Source organism: Gavia stellata, chromosome 22, assembly GCF_030936135.1.
Source record: "Gavia stellata isolate bGavSte3 chromosome 22, bGavSte3.hap2, whole genome shotgun sequence".
Taxonomy (NCBI): Eukaryota; Metazoa; Chordata; class Aves; order Gaviiformes; family Gaviidae; genus Gavia; species Gavia stellata.
In genome coordinates, this window is record NC_082615.1 from 837305 (window position 1) to 854002 (window position 16698).

Consider the following 16698-nt stretch of genomic DNA (forward strand, 5'->3'; position numbering starts at 1 on the left):
AGGGAATACTAGCCAGATAGGGGGGGAGAAAAATTGCGTAATGTGGGGTATCAGTGAAGCACCTAAACAGTGCTGTGTCAGTTGTAAATTGCTTGTCTTCTACGCCCTTTCCCCTAGCAAGAATAGTACACTATTACTTATACATTTAACTGATTGTGAAATAAAAACATCAGACAGCTAAAGGAAACAAGCTAAACATTCAACAATAGCCAAAGTTTTAGAGGGTCCCACAACTAGCTAGGGAGACAAAAAGAGCAAAGCAGAGAGAGTGAGAAGCAGCTACTCATATTCTGGATGCAAAGCAATCTACTATGTTTATTGTTTAGACATGATGATGAAGACTCATTGCAGAAGAAAGCAACGAAGAGATTAACATTTTGTGCGGCCCTCAGGTTGCTTTGCTGCCTCATAACAACCTCACTCTTCCTCTTCTATCTTCTTGCTGTGAAACTCCCTGCTCTTCACTCGGAGCTTGTTGACCTGCGACTCTGCAATGTCAGCCCGCTCCTCGGCTTCCTCCAGCTCGTGCTGGATCTTGCGGAACTTGGAGAGATTGACACTGGACAGCTCCTCCTGTGCGGGGAGAGGGAGTCGGTAGTGAGGAGCCCAGGGCAGGGGTTTCACTCCTCCTGCGCCTCGGCCTTGCGGGGCTGCAACTCTTCCCTGAGGGAAGGCACAAACTTCCATCCCCCACCCACCGCTGCTTACACATAAGCCTCACACAGACCTCCTCACCCTCCCGTATTCAGGACCCCGCTGTGAAAAACTTCACCGGTACTGTGTCACTCTTGAGGAGCTATTTTGTCCCTTGGTCTTGTCATTTCTGTGCTTATTCTCCCACTACTTGCTGCCCTACTGTCAGTGTGATTTACTAGGTTGAGAAAGACCCTGAAGCCTTCTGCTGTTGAACAGCCGCAGAGATTCAGGAACTTCTCAGTCAGTGGAGGCGGTCCCCAGGTTTGTTTCGACTGACCTCCTGTATAAAACCGGCTGCAGAACTTCCCTCAGTTCATCCCCGACTGCTGCAGGGTGCCCAGAACTCAGCAAAGCCTCATGGCACGATACTAGAACAGCGTGGCCAAGACTGTTGTGTCTTGGCAGTTTCTTTCATGCCCCGTTCCTGGTATTCATACTCATCTCAATGTGCGTGCTGCCCCGATGGAAGGTGGCTCTTGCCCATTCTGCAAGCAATACTTACAGCCTCCTCCGCTTGTCTCTTGTAGGACTTCACCTTCGTTTGCAGCTTGTCCACCAGATCCTGCAGCCTCAGAATATTCTTCCGGTCTTCCTCAGACTAAAGCAGTTGGCAAACAGGGAAGAGAAGGAATTAATGCTTCTGCGTCATGTGAGGTTAACAATTCCCCTTGGGGATGGTGCGCACAAAATCTGACTTGCTGTGAGAAAACTCTGTCAGCCCAAGGAGGCCTCCTGCCTTACCTGGTAGGTCAGCTCCTTCACCCTCCTCTCGTACTTGCGCACACCCTTCACGGCTTCAGCGCTGCGCTTCTGCTCAGCATCAACCTCCCCTTCCAGCTCCCGCACCTGCAAAGAGAAGCCCGTCTTTGGAGCTTCCCTGCTCTCTCTCCAAGGGGCGTGCTCACTCATGCACAAATACCAGCCCTACGCACTCTGGCCTCCAGCTTCTGGATTTGCTTCTTGCCTCCCTTCAGAGCCAACTGCTCAGCCTCATCGAGACGGTGCTGCAGGTCCTTCACCGTCTGGTCCAGGTTCTTCTTCATCCTCTCCAGGTGGGCGCTGGTGTCCTGCTCCTTCTTCAGCTCTTCTGCCATCATGGCTGCCTGAGGAGAGCAAAGGGTGAAAGCCATTTTGGGGCTGGAGACAGTCTGGGAGAGACTACATCCACCACCAGCAGTGAAAGGAGCGCCCAACTCACATCTGTGATGGCCTTCTTGGCCTTCTCTTCAGCATTGCGGGCTTCCTGGATCGTATCCTCCATTTCACCCTGAATTTGCATGATGTCTGTTTCCAGCTTCTTCTTGGTGTTGATTAAGCTGGTGTTCTGTGTAACAGGAAAGACATGACTCGTACTGTTAGACCTCATGCCTCCACATCAAGAGGTGAAAGTGTGAGTAATGTTTATGAAAGTCTTTCATGCAAGAGTCCTCTTCAGAGCCATAGCAGCAAACCAGACATGAGTGGCTGGCTGGATTGGCCGTATCACAGCATGGCTGTTCAAGTGTTTACATAGTAATCACTTACAAGATGCACAGCAATCTCATTCTGTGTTATCCCTTGTTGATGGGACTAATTTCCAGCAGAGTGCCTGACCTGGGTATGGAGGAGCTGCACACGTTCAGTGGCATCCAGAAGCTCCTGCTCAGCCACTTTCCTCGACCGCTCCGTCTGCTCCAGGGCTGCCCGTAGCTCCTCAACTTCAGCCTGCAGCAGGTTGGCTCTGCGCTCCACCATGGCCACCTGCTCCTTCAGGTCCTCCTGTGTCCTGAGAGCATCGTCCAGGTGTAACTGGGTATCCTGTGACAGAGACAAGAGAAATTACGATGCGACAGTGTGTGCTGGGTACCAAAAAGGTCAGGGACTGAATTTCTTTTTCTGTAGCTTTGCTGGACTGACCTTGAGCACTGCCTGTGTGTTCCTCAGGTTCTTCTGTGCCTCTGCAGCCACGCGGTTGGCATGGCTCAGCTGGATCTCCATTTCATTCAGGTCTCCCTCCATCTTCTTCTTCAGCCGCAGGGCTTCATTCCGGCTCCTGATCTCAGCGTCCAGGGTGCTCTGCATGGACTCCACAATTCTGAGGTGGTTTCTCTTCAGCTGGTCGATCTCCTCGTCTTTCTCTGCTATCTTCCTGTCAATCTCAGACTTCACCTGGTTGAGCTCAAGCTGGAGGCGCAGGATCTTCCCCTCTTCATGTTCTAGGGAGGCCTGGACAAGTCAGCAGGAATAGTAACTTAAACTACTGTTTCCTTTCCAAGTAATCTCTTATGCACTACTTCATGAACTCTAGGCTTGCTTTCCTGCCATCTCTGCAGATAGCTACTCCCATACTTTCAGTCTCGACACCATTTATTAGCACTCTGTGTACCTCAGCTTCCTCCAGAGACGCTTGGAGTTCAGATTTCTCCTGCTCAATCTGCTTCTTGACTTTCTCCAGCTCATGAATCGCCTTTCCTCCCTCGGCAATCTGCTCCGTCAGGTCCGAAATCTCCTCTGTGGGAACAAAGACCAACGGCATGGTCAGGCACAGAGCAGAATGGCAAGGGCCCTGCCAACCAAAGGTGAGGGACATCACTGCCAACCTGCAGGCACAGACCCATGTGGAGCGGAGGGTAGCAGCAGCAGATAGTGAGAAAGCCCCGCCAGGAGCAGAGGGCTAGGGACTTACGCTGCAAGTTCTTGTTCTCACGCTTCAGCGTTTCCAGGTGATCCAAGGACTCCTCATAGGCATTCTTCATCTTAAACAGCTCCGTGCTGAGAGAGCGAGACTCCTTCTGGGAGGCTTCCAGCTCAGCCTGCGTTTCCTCATACTTCTGCTTCCACTCTGCCAGGATCTGAAGAGAAACGGGGCGTGAGTATGGATGTGGCAATCAGGAGGGGATGCTCTGCCCAGGAGCCCCAGGCCGGGAGCTCAAAAGACCTTGTCAAAGTTCTTCTGCTTCTTATCCAGAGCTGCGCAGGCAGCATTCGATCGCTCCACGTCAATCATCAGGTCCTCCACTTCATTCTGCAGCCTCTGCTTTGTCTTTTCCAGGGAGGCACATTTGGCATTCACAGCTTCAACGTGTTCCTCTGCATCCTGCAGGCGCTGTGCCAGCTTCTTCCTGGGACGAGATAAGCACAACGCCAGATTAGAGCTAAAGGGTCTACCGCATCTGTGTCCTAGCACCTCCTGAGTATTCGGCCTGTCTCAGCCTTTCTAGCCCTAAAGGCTACGCTTGTCCTTCCAATCTACACTTTTTCCACAGCACACTTTTCCTCTCTCTCCCCTTCTCCCCTCTACCACAAAGACAGTATATCCCTGCCTTCATCCCACCCCTGTCCTAACCCAGTCTCAGAGACTCCAATTTCCAGTTTCCCTGGACAGTCTCAGTCTTCTCCAGCCATTCGACATCCCACTTCCCACGTACTTGGCCTCCTCCAGCTCCTCCGTGCGCTGAATAGCATCCGTCTCATATTTGGTTCTCCACTGGGCCACTTCGCTGTTGGCCTTGGACAGGGCACGCTGCAGCTCCCCCTTGGCTTCCTGCTCCTCCTCATATTGTTCCCGGAGCAAGTCACAGTCATGGCGAGCAGACTGCAAGGCGTGGGCCAGGGCATTCTTGGCCTGTGGGGACATTGGGATTGGTGACATAAGTACTTGTCTTGAGGTGCCTCTTGATAGTGAAATTGACAGTGAAATTAGAATGAAAGTCTAATTAGGCAAATGCAAAGCTGGGAGCTGATGAAGCCTTCATCAACGTGTTCGGGAGGATCAGGATATGTTAGTGACAGGTGCTCTGGGGACAGTAATCTGCTGTTTCTCTGAATGTTTCGACACATGTGTCTGAGTCCTGTCTTAGAGAGTACCACCAGAATCTCACAAAAGCCTTGTGGATGACTTCCTGCAGCACCAAAATCATCATGCTTCCTTCCCTCTCTAGCTTATGAGTTGGGGGATGTCCATTACTGGTGTTCCCTCTGGCACTACATCTGTTTGGGGAAGCAATGTGGAACCAATCTTGGACCAGACAGGATTCTCCAGATGCTTTTAGGGGTGATGTAGGTTGTGGACAGTAGGGTACTTTCAGACCTTTATCTCTTCCTCTAGATGTCTCTTGAGTTCCTCAATCTGTTGGGTAAATCCTTGCTTGCCCCTAGACAGCTGAGAAATCAGAGCATCCTTTTCCTCCACCTGGCGTGAATATTCACCTGGGAAGGGTAAAGTGAAAAATGTAACTAGACTATTCATAATATGACAGTTTCTGCTTGTAAACCCATGTAACCAGGAGTGGCCGGGAGAGCTTATTTCAGTTATATTATTAGACCCTGTGGCCTCCTCATGGCATGCAGGTCCTCCCATGGCACCTCAGGAATGAGGATGTCTCACCTGATTCTGTCTGTAGACGAGCTCTTTGAGTATTGAGGTCATTGATCATGCGCTGATTCTGTTCCTCCTTAGTTTTAATCTCACTCAGCTGGTCTTCCAGAGTGCGGCACATCTTCTCCAGATTTGCCTAGAGAGCAAACACAATGAAGGAAAGGAAATGAACACCCGCACTCGGCCTTATCCTCACAGCAGGGATTTTTCTTATGAGAATGTGGCTGGTAGATGCAGTCTATGTGCCAGTCCTTGACCCTGTGAGCATGTTCTACTCCAATTCCATACCTTGGCTTTGGAGACAGACTCCATGTTACTGGCCAAGTCGTCAATCTCCATCTTCAGCTCACTCTTCTCCTTCTCCAGCTTCTGCTTCACTCGTTGCAGGTTGTCGATCTGCTCCCCAAGCTCAGCTGTGCTGTCTGCGTGCTTCTTCCGCAGGGTGGCAGCTGTGGCTTCATGCTGCAGCGTGGCCTCTTCGAGGTCACGGCGCATCTTCTGAAACTCTGCCTCACGCTTCTTGTTCATCTCAATCTGAGCTGCAGTAGCCCCTCCTGCTTCTTCCAGGCGCTCGCTGATCTCCTCTAGCTCCCTGGAGAGGTCAGCCCGATGCTTCTCTGCTTTTGCCCGAGAGGTTCGCTCTGCCTCAATTTCCTCCTCCAGTTCCTCAATACGAGCCTGGGGAACATTAGGGACCCTTCACACCTCTGCCCTCCTCCTACCTGGCCTGTGTCTGGGTGAGAGAGGGGAAGGAGCAGAGACTTGCCTGCAGCTCCTTGATCTTCTTCTGTGATTGCATGCCCAGGGCTTGCTCATCCTCGATTTTGCTCTGGATCTGGCTGATTTCAAAGTCTTTCCTTTGGGCAAAGCAAACCGGGTTAGAGCTCAAAGAAAAAAGACAAGCACACCAGCCCAGCACACAACTGCCCCACAGCCACACTTACTTCTTCAGTTTCTCATCCAGCTGCTGCTTATCATTTTCCAAATCCATTATGCTGTCATGGGCCAGCTTCAGGTCTCCTTCGAGTTTCCTCTTAGCTCTCTCAAGGTCCATGCGCAGTTTCTTCTCTTGCTCCAGGGAACCTTCCAGCTAAAAAGAACAAGACCATGAGTGCTCTGCTGGCTACACTTTCCCCTACAAAGTTTTCTTTTTCATTTAGCTACCCATGTGCTTACATCGTCCACTTGCTGCTCCAGCTTGGTCTTAGCTTTGGTCAGAGTATTGACTTTGTCCTCTTCTACCTGCAAGTCATCCAGTGTCTGCTGATGGGCCTCTTGGAGGGCTTTCTTCTCTTTTGTCAGCTTGGCAATGGTCTCGTCCAAGGCTGCCATCTCCTCTGTGAGGTTTTTCACCTGTTGATTGTAAAAAAAGTGCCAAAAGTTTGCATAGAAGACGACTGCTAGTGCAGTGACTTTTTCACTTTGCAGTGCTTAACCAGGAGCTTGTTTTTCATTTGGGCTGCCTAGCTGCCCCACTGTGATGCTCCTGGCATGTTCCAAACCTAGCTTCATTCTGAGGATACACGGCTGATGTGGAAGGCTTCTGTCCCTTCACCATTTATGTGAGTGCCTGTGTGTTTACCTTGTTTTCAGTGGCATGCTTTTCCTTCTCCACTTTGGCCAACGTTAACTCGAGGTCATCTATATCTTTCTTCAGCTCTGAACATTCATCCTCCAGTTTTCTCTTCTTGGCTGTCAGCTCGGCATTAATTTCCTCCTCATCCTCAGCCCTTTCAGTCACCTCCTTAATTTTGGCTTCCAGCTGGATTTTGGTTTTGATGAGCTGGTCACATCTTTCCTCAGCATCAGCCAAGCTGTCTGCTTCCTGGTGGGGACACACAAATTTTTGTGGTTTGTAATGTTTTGAAGTTTCTCCGCACTCTCTTTTGTATCACTGAGTAGGCATGTGTTAAAATGGGGGCTGAACCTGGCCTTCCACTCCAGCAACTGGAAGATCTTGCCCGGTGTCTACTGTCATCTGGTATCCACATTGATGCCACAATTTTTGTGTCTCTTAAAAATCCCTCACAGACAGGGTAGCTGACAGATAAAGTATTCACTGGCTACTTCTTTTTAACTGACTTAATGTGAACCCCATAATGTTCAGGGAGTAAAGGCTTTGTGAGAATAATTTAGTGGAGCAAGTGGTGTTTTGTTTGATGTTAAGAATCTGCCTTTTCCTAACTGAGTTTGAATGGGCAGTATCCGTGTTTCTGAAAGTAATCAAGGCCTTCTAGTGTAGCTGGAAGTAGGAAAAGTGGGTCCTTCTCAGGTTTTCCTTTACTCTGTCAGACAGATACCCTGCTTTTAAACTTGAGTAGGTGGAGATACTTCCCTTGCAGTTCAGAGTTCTCTGCGGTGGATTACATGTTGGCTAGTGTTGCCCTCTTTCCTCAGACAGCAGGAATGCCGAGAATCTCATGTGGGGCTGCCGTGAGACTCACCACGCCCCTGCCAGTGCCTGTTTACTCAGCGCTAAGAGTGTGCAATTTAGACTGTTTTCTGCTGCACGTTAGTCAGCTTCCTGCAGGTCTCTGCTTAGGGTAAGAAGCATTCTGGCTGTATAACATTCTTTTCCCAACGACAAATGAACGGTGATACTCACAGCCTGCACTTGGAGCTGCAGGTCATTTTTCTCCTGCAGTAAGGTCACCATTTTCTCCTCCAGCTCCTTCCTCTTTGCCTCAGACTTTGCAAGCTCTTCCTTGGTTTTCTCAAACTCTTGTTTCATGTTGGCCATCTCCTTCTCAGATTCCGCACTCTTCAGCAAGGGCTTGATCTTGAAGAACAGCTTCATCCAGGGCCAGTGCTTGACGTTCATGAATGCACGAACATTGTACTGGATACAGAAAATGGCATCCCTGAAATAAAATTCACATGGCTATTAGGTACCTCGCATTGGCTGAATTTAGACTGAATTGTCCAATTACCATGAGAACTTGGTGCATGGGTGAGAAAAGTCTACCTCCTCTCCACCATTTTCCGATACTCCACTCTCATCAGGAAGCCCCTGCATCGGGCTTGTGTCATGGTCATAATCTCTGCTAGCTTCTCATCTCTCATCTCCTCCAGCAGACCTATCAGTCCAGCTTTGAAGAACACCTTAAGAAAGGGAACATTGTAGCACATCACTCTCTAATTTTGTGTAACAGAGGCACATAGTGTTTGAACACAGGACTTGTTTCTACCTTGGTGTGACCAAATCTGTACTGCGTGTGGTCCACATCAATGGATCCAAGAAGCTTCTCTGAAGCCTTCTTGCTATCCATGAACTGACCTTCTGGAATAGCACTTATATTCAGCACTCTGTATCTGTAGGAGAAAGCAAAACATGAAGAAATCCACATTACTGAAACCACCGCTGTGACTGAACCCCACAGCCTTCTCAGCAACAGCCAACTGTGTGACTGAGTGATGTCATGTACGAGGGATAGTCCATTCTTTCAAGACAGTGCAAGTGAAGATTTCATACTGTTGACTCAGACTCCAAGGGAATCCTGATCAATGGCATTTCCATATCGTCATGAACCAGTAGTGAAACATTTTTATATTACTACTCAGTTCCTTGTTAAAATCTTTGTGTTAGGCTATTCAGCCTGTTCTCAGCAACAGCTCTCAGCTGGTCATTTTCAGCAACAGCTGACTATGTCGTTGATAGGGACAGACCTCCCTAAAGACAGTGCAGAGGCATTTTTAGGACATTGGGTGGAAACATGTATAGTTGTTCAAATGCAAAGTGGAGGTGTGAAGGAAACTTTTATGTTACATCATCATTTCTCAGTAGTAGGCTGCTGTAATGTGATTTGATGACAGACTGTATACACTAAACTGTGTAGTTAATATGATACTTCAGTAATTTAGGACGTAGAAGGTGTGGAATAGGAAAAGAATGGGGAGAAAGGTGTGGCAGTCTCACCTTTGTTTGAAGTCAGCGTACAGGACTCTGCTGGGGAATCCTTTCCTGCAAATTCTGATCCCTTCCAGCACACCATTGCATCGCAGCTGATGCAGCACCAGCTCATGCTCCATGGCACCTAACAAACACCACCATTAGTGACCACTCCATTGTTTGACACTCAGGAGAAGAGCTTCTGCTGCTCAAGTTTTCCTCCTATTGGATCCCCTTACCAGGTGTTTTTGTTTCATTTGGGATGATGCATCGTACAAAATGGGGGTGAGTGCTGCGCAGATTTGTCATCAGCTTGTTTAAATTCTCCTGTGAGATCGTAAGGTGAAGTTTAGATCAACAAATGAAAGATCTGCATCCCTGCAGCTGCATATATTTCTTCCATGGAAATGAGTTAATAATTTGTCAGATTAATCTAGATTGCAAAATTTCCATATTAATATACAAAAGCTTATGCCTTCATCCATCTTTCACTGTTGAACATTACTATTAAATGGAAATAGAATTTGATTACTGTGACATCATATTTTATTATTTACAAAAACTGGGATACAAGTCATTTGATAAACTGAGACACATGGCTTTGAAAGTCATGAACAATTCCCTATGCTTGCCCCCCTGAATCAGTATACTGGTTAGGCTTTATATGTGATAATCTTAAGCCAACCTCTCAGATTTTCAGAACTGCTCCATTACTTAGGAACTGTGCATGTTAGCAGTATTGAAAATATTCAGAAGTCAAAATGTCTATTTGGTAAAACATTCTGAAGTCTGTGCAATAGCTGAAAGACATTGACCTATTTCAATATCATATTTAGCTTAAAAAATAGAGCTGTATGAAAAGAGATGCGAACAGCAACATCAATAAGAATTTTGGTTTTGATATATTGAGAGAATATCATTCCGTCTTGAAAAAGAGAAGAAACCAGTCCGTCATTTAAATGGAAAGAAAATTTACCTACAGTACATAATCTTCTTCATCCTCTTGCTATAGGACTTCAAGACTTATAACATCACTTTTCACATTTTAAATTCCCTTTCTTCAAGTAAAAAGAGACAAAGTGAGGAAACAAGTACATACCCGGAAAAGAGCTGAGACAGTCTGGAAAGAAGAACCCTTCTTCTTGCCACCCTTCTTGCCGCCACCCTCTGTAAATGAAAGAAGGGAAAAACAATATTAAAATATTGATGTTGAACATTGAACTACAGAACAGAATAAATTTTTTAAACATTTAGGTTTTCCTGTTTGATTTCCTGTCAACATTTTCCCACATTGAAAATAAAATTTTCACAGAGCTGACCTGCATCTGCTCCACCATAGTTGGCAAAGAGTAAGGCCAGTGTCTTCACAGATGATTTCTGATACAACCCAATGACAGTTTCATTCAGGGGGTCCTTGTTCTTCTCAAGCCAGCCAGTGATGTTGTAGTCCACTGTACCAGCATAGTGTATCAGGGAGAAGTGGGCCTCAACCTTGCCTTTGGTAGGCTTGGGCTTCTGGAAGTTGCTGGACTTGCCCAGATGCTGGTCATAGAGCTTGTTCTTGAAAGAGGTGTCGGTTGCCTTGGGGAACATGCACTCCTCTTCCAGGATGGAGAAGATGCCCATGGGCTGGAAGGCATTACAACAGACAAGAGGGAAAAACAGATTCCTTGGTTGGAAAGAGGCTAGTGTCAGGACAGAAAGTTGTGAAACAAATCAGAAGATGAGGTTCCTTCTGTCCTTTTCTGGACAATATGTCACAGAAAATTAACTGAGGTTCATAATTATTCATCCTGGGTGTTTCACCTTTAGTTGTGGAACTACTTTTAGTCTTTGTGGGCAACATTACAAATTACAGAAATACAGAGCACTTTAATAACTGAAATTTATCATTTTAATCCAGACATAAAAAGAATCTTTATGTATCCCTTAATAAGTAGAGAATTCCAACATTAATGCACCTGAACAGGAAAGATACCTTCTCAATCAGCTCAATGCAGGCAGCCAGGTCCATCCCAAAGTCAATGAATGTCCATTCAATTCCTTCCTTCTTGTACTCCTCCTGCTCCAGCACAAACATGTGGTGGTTGAAGAACTGTTGCAGTTTCTCATTGGTGAAGTTGATGCACAGCTGCTCAAAACTATTGAACTGCCAAATGTGAAAAAAGATAGGTTTTCAAGGTTCAGCCAACACCACAAGGCTTTTCCCTGTGTAGTTCTGATCCTTCAGGTGTCTCTTCAGATAAATACAAGGCCCCTTCCCTATCTGTTCTCCCAGAAATCCTTCAGTGGGACTGTGCTTGCGTTGTGAAGAGAGAAAATACTAATTCATTGTGACTTAGAGAAACTTTTTTTTGTTTCTTATCTTTCCACATAATATGCATACTTCAATTATGACAATTATCCCTTAACCCTTTGGAATCCCTTTATTCTAAAGCAGATTTAGTAAATAACTTCAGCACACATTCTCCTATCAGACCAAATTTATTACTAGACTCCCCCTTTCCCAACACCCCGATCATGAAGACTGCCTCAATTTGCTACTCAAATATTTTTCTGTTCTTAAGAGAGATATTTCCATGCACTGGTGTGGAAGATTTTGAGGTTCTTTCACCAACAGCATGAGCATTTCCTAATCGCTTTCAATAATTTCCACCAACAGCATGAACATTTCTAAGCCTTTTCAATATTTTCTACACCTTTGGTCCATATAACTTTGTCACAGAAGTCTTCCTTTTTTCTTTTAACTAAGCTTAATATTCTTGCATGCTGTGGTATTAGTTTCTTTTCTATTAAGATCTAATGGTTGAAAAGGCCAATCTCTTTAATAGTGAGATCTCTTGATCATTGTATTTTTTACAAAAATCTGACTCTTCATCAAAAAAGTCTCAGAATTTTCTTAACACCCATTGTCCCTTCCATGAAATTGTTGTAAAATCCCTGTTCCTTACATCAAAGATCTCAAAGCCAGCAATGTCCAGGACACCAATGAAGTACTGTCTGGGCTGCTTGGTATCCAGCTGTTGGTTGATACGAACAACCATCCACAAGAACATCCTCTCATAGACAGCCTTTGCCAGAGCACCTACAGCATTGTTCACCTAAAGCAAAAGGGAAATGCACAAAAGTTACTGCACAGAGAAATTTTAAGAAATTTTAACTGTCTGAAGGGAAATTCTGAGGTATAACAATGTATTCCTAGTAATGAATTATTTTACCTGCTCCACAGTTTGACCTTTGGTCACAAATTCATTCCCAACTTTGACTCGAGGATAACACAGGGCTTTGAGAAGGTCAGCTGAGTTCAGACCCATCAGGTAGGCAGCCTTGTCAGCAACTGAAAGACAAGGGAGACAAAGAAAAAAATGATCATTGGACAAGGACTGGAATTTGTTCATGGGTGTGTGTCTCAGAAATGACACCAATGTTCAAAATTCTTGACTGCAAAACTTTTATAGGATCACAGCAAGCATATTGAATACAGGAAAGCTGTGAAAGCCAATATTGGTATTTTTTTGAAAGTAGTTATCAGTAAGAAATCTTTCCTTCAAAATTTTAACTAAATTTATAAACTGAAACAGTGCTTTTAATACCTTTCACTTTAAAAATATATGATGATTACAACTTGGCAACTTAGTCAAGATCTAAGAAAGTTCTTATATTTAAATAGGCCATGGTTTGCACTGCCAACTTGAGAAGTATGTACACGCCAGAGCTGATTCTAGAGCCTATATATGAAACTAGGGAAGCTGCCTCTCCAAAAAAGCTTGTCAAAACCCTCTACATGCTAAATGGAAAAATGCATGAAACTAGCCCATCAAAAAGCTAACTGAAGGAGTACTGTTCAGTAAGATAGGCCAGGGATCAGAGAATCAGGTTTACAGCTTCATGGACAGTTAAAGAAACATTACTTCTTTTTCACTTGATTAAACTATAGCTTTTGTCCTGTCTAAAAAAAGTATCTTCCCAAAACTGATTTCGTTATTAAAAGGTCAGTTGCTAAGGACCTTCTGTGCCATCTGGCTCTGCCTGCTCCTCTCGTTGTTTCTGCTTGAACTTCAAGTTCCCGTAGTGCATGACAGCCCCTGTCAGCTTGTAGATGGCGGTCTTTTCATCAGCAGTGAAGCCCAGGATGTCAATGGCACTCTGGCAACAGAATCAGTGAAGTAAAAACATTGCCTAACAACCCTAACAATCTCATTAAAAATATTTTCTTTATAGTACTTACATCTGTAGCCATGAGCTCCTCCTGGTCATCAATGCTGGGAACAGTGACCTCACCTTGACTCACAAAGTGGAAATCATAAGGGTTGGTGGTAATGAGGAGCATGTCTGGAAGCAGGAAGAGGCAAGGCATGGGCTTAGTTTTGCCAACCAGGTAACAGAGGGGACTGTTGCTCAGCGATCATCCTCAAAAAGACATAATGATCCTTCCTACCAATTAGCTCTGGCTTCTTGTTGGAGGTGACCTGATAAAATATGTGGTAGCTTCTTTCTGCCTTGAGCTGGAAAGTGACTCTGGACTTCTCCAGCAGATCTGTCAAGGAAGGTAGAAAGAGTCAGGCACAGGAATGCACATGGAGGTGGGAATTTGGGAAGGAACGGGATCATGCCAGGAGAGTCTCTTACAAGTTTCAATGTCAGCAGAAGCCAGTTTGCCCGTAGCGCCAAAGTGGATTCTGATGAATTTGCCCTGTTAAGGAGAAGCAGCAGCATTTCAGCCTGGATGGGTTCTTTTGACATCTTCTTTACGTGGAATACTTCTAGGGTTATCACTTATCTTGTAATGAGAGGGAGAGATTTTGTCCAAAGCAACAACTTACAAAGCGTGAGGAGTTGTCGTTCCTCACGGTCTTGGCATTGCCAAAGGCCTCCAGCAGTGGGTTGGCGCTGATGATTTGATCCTCAAGCGTTCCCTGCCAGATGATAATGATTGCTGGTTATCCTTTCCAAAAATCATGTCAGGAATGGAGGAAAGCATTGATTCAAGTCAGTATCTATTAGTTTACCTGCATTTTGCCTGACTGCTCCTCCTTCTTCTTATCCCCGCTCGCTGCAATTGTTGCAAAGTACTGGATGACACGCTTGGTGTTCACAGTCTTCCCTGCACCGGATTCTCCACTGTCAAACCAAAGAGAGAAGCAGAGAGCGTGTGGTCAGGCAGGAGGTCCCCTGGCACCAGGCACAGGGACCCAGATAGGGAGTGTACATACGTGATGAGGATTGACTGGTTCTCGCGATCTATGAAAAGACAGAAAGAGTTTTCTTAGTGCTCCTCAATTACAGGGAAATAAAAATCTATGTGAGAAACTAACTGTGAACTGAAGATTCATTAAGAGTGCAGGAACACTAGACAGCCAATTCCGAATTAAAATGCCCTGGAAATGTAGCACTTAATCCTTTTCAGGATGTAAGATAAAATATACTAGCTTCTTTTTAAGATAATTCTCTTTAAATCAAGATCGATATTTCTGTATGTAAGAAAGAACCAGAACCAAATATCATTTTGTAATGCCAATATGACTGAAGTGACTAAAACATGTAATGTAAAATGAATTGACACTTTCTGAGGACTTGAGAGCCTTCCGAGATCAGACCATATGCTCTCCTGAGTTCAAGGATTTTTTGAGCCAGGTATAGAATAATTGTATGTAATGACGTGGGTAGACTTTGCATGAATTCATCTCCTTACTTTAGTCATTGAAATACACCTTTAGGACATATTATTTTCTTTGATAAAAAATATCCAGGACTTAAGTATGCTGTATGCAATTTGTGATTCCCTTTGCTTTTTTAAAAATGTTTCAACTGATAATTGCTTTCATGCTTCCTAGCTGTTCAAATGTTAGACAAAAGGAAAGAATGAATTCTGATTCTGCTTTCTATACAACCCTTGATTTCTATACAACTCCTGATTTTACAAATTTCTGTCATACATCCCCTCAGGTTTCTCTTCTCCGTCATCAAAGTGTCCTTACCTACTTACTTGTTACTTGTACTGAATTTGTTTCATGCCTATGAATATTGCTTTGTTCCTCAGTGAACTTTTCCAGGTCCACTATCTCCTTTTTTAACGTGAGAAAACTAGAACGGACTGCATTATTAAAAATGTTAATGCTCCACTTTTTAATGGAATATACTATCACGGAACTATTGCTCTATTTATTTTCTTTTTTTCCCATGTAATCCCTAAAGTTCATTTTGTTTTCTTCTGCCCTAATGAGCACTAAGCCCAAATTTCTGTAGCGTTATCCATTGTAAGTCTGAGACCTTATTCTTGAGATGTAATAGCCATTTCTTAGCTAACCATTCTGTCAATCTTCCATTTTCCATTGTTATCTCCTGCCTTTTAGGCTCTGTCTCTTTCATCTGACAGTCCCTCTTGGGGTTCTAAGGCAGTAAAAAAGCTCTTAATAGTGCACTTATTTGGATTTGGAACTTCTATTTATAGTGATTCTTTCTTACTTTCTGATATGGCTATTATGTTAGTAATATTTGATTTCATGCATTTTGTTAAGATAGAATACCAACATTTCTGTAGCACTGCTAATTCTGCTTTCCATCAGACTTTTTACTCTGCAAGTACAAAACTTAATTTCCAGACTTCCCTCTACAACATTCCCAGTGTGCTTTCTGTGCTATTTATCTCATGTAAAGATGGGCATTCTACTTTACTCAGCTGACATATATTATGTAAACATGACTCCATATGTTCAAACATTATCTGCAGAGAAAAGGAAGATTTTTCCTGAAGTGCACCCTGCAATAACATTTGAAGGGATATCAAGCAACTCACCATTTAACATGAACTGATAGGCATTGTCAGAGATGGAGAAGATGTGTGGAGGGGCCTCCTGGCGCTTCTTGCCTCGGTAGGCCAACACCACCTCTGGGTTGTACACCGGCAGCCACTTGTAGGGGTTGACAGTGACGCAGAAGAGACCCGAGTAGGTCTGCGAGGAAGGGAGACAGCACGTTGGCTTCCACTTAGCCTGGCAGAGCAGTTCCTCCTAGCTACCCAGAGGGAGACTGCTGCCGGTACTTACGTAGATCATCCAGGCTGCATAACGCTCTTTGAGGTTGTACAGCACAGCGGGTTCGTGGAGGTGGGTCATCATGGCCATGTCCTCGATTTTATCGTACTTGGGAGGGTTCATGGAAAAGATTTGATCGTCCTTCACGGTCAGAGTCTGCCAAGGAAGAAAGACTGATATATGTCAGCTAAGATCCCAGAGTGGGAATTTAAATATGTTCTCAAGCCTTGCATTTTGCTCACCTCTCCAGCTTCAGTCTGGACAGTGACCTTCCCTGATTCCCTGCTCTGGATTGTCCCTTTCACAAAGGATTCCTTAGGATGCACCACAAAGACTGATGACTTGGCATCAAAAGGCTTGTTCTGTGCCTCGATTCTCTCCTTTTCTGATTTTCGGAGGTAAGGAGCTGCCTCCCCAAAAACAGCCATCTCAGCATCTGGAGAAGTCATGTCTGCACTTTACTGAACACACGTCAGCAGAAGACTCTGAGGGGGAAAGAAGACACTTTCCTTCAGTTAGACAATAGTTTTCTGTGCCGGTGATGAAATCTCTTACAGTTTCTATCTCTTCAGTGTTAAAGCTAGTATGTCATTTTCAATAACACCTTTTGAAAGCCTAAGTACTTACATCCCACTTGAGAATGAGACAGCATTCTAAATAATTTTAGTCTTCTAAATATGAACAGAATTTTTAATATTGATTCTCATTTACAATATTATCAT

General features: G+C 44.8%; 1 protein-coding gene across 1 annotated transcript; it reads right to left on the reverse strand.

Annotated features, from left to right (window-relative positions):
- Nucleotides 1-417: 417 nt before the first annotated feature.
- LOC104255722 (myosin heavy chain, skeletal muscle, adult-like) lies at nt 418-16425 on the reverse strand. The gene is made up of 38 exons (XM_059828016.1): nt 16219-16425; nt 15989-16132; nt 15739-15895; nt 14156-14183; nt 13952-14063; nt 13766-13858; nt 13572-13635; nt 13381-13479; nt 13171-13274; nt 12950-13088; nt 12161-12279; nt 11894-12043; nt 10921-11091; nt 10262-10571; nt 10042-10109; nt 9182-9269; nt 8970-9087; nt 8242-8365; nt 8019-8155; nt 7659-7914; nt 6636-6878; nt 6230-6406; nt 5998-6143; nt 5820-5910; nt 5342-5731; nt 5063-5189; nt 4766-4884; nt 4104-4300; nt 3614-3797; nt 3362-3527; nt 3062-3186; nt 2593-2901; nt 2290-2493; nt 1895-2020; nt 1629-1799; nt 1438-1542; nt 1199-1294; nt 418-573 (listed from the first exon to the last, which is right to left on the reverse strand). The coding sequence occupies exons 1-38, from the start codon at nt 16423-16425 to the stop codon at nt 418-420; spliced, it is 5820 nt and encodes a 1939-aa protein (XP_059683999.1).
- Nucleotides 16426-16698: the final 273 nt, after the last annotated feature.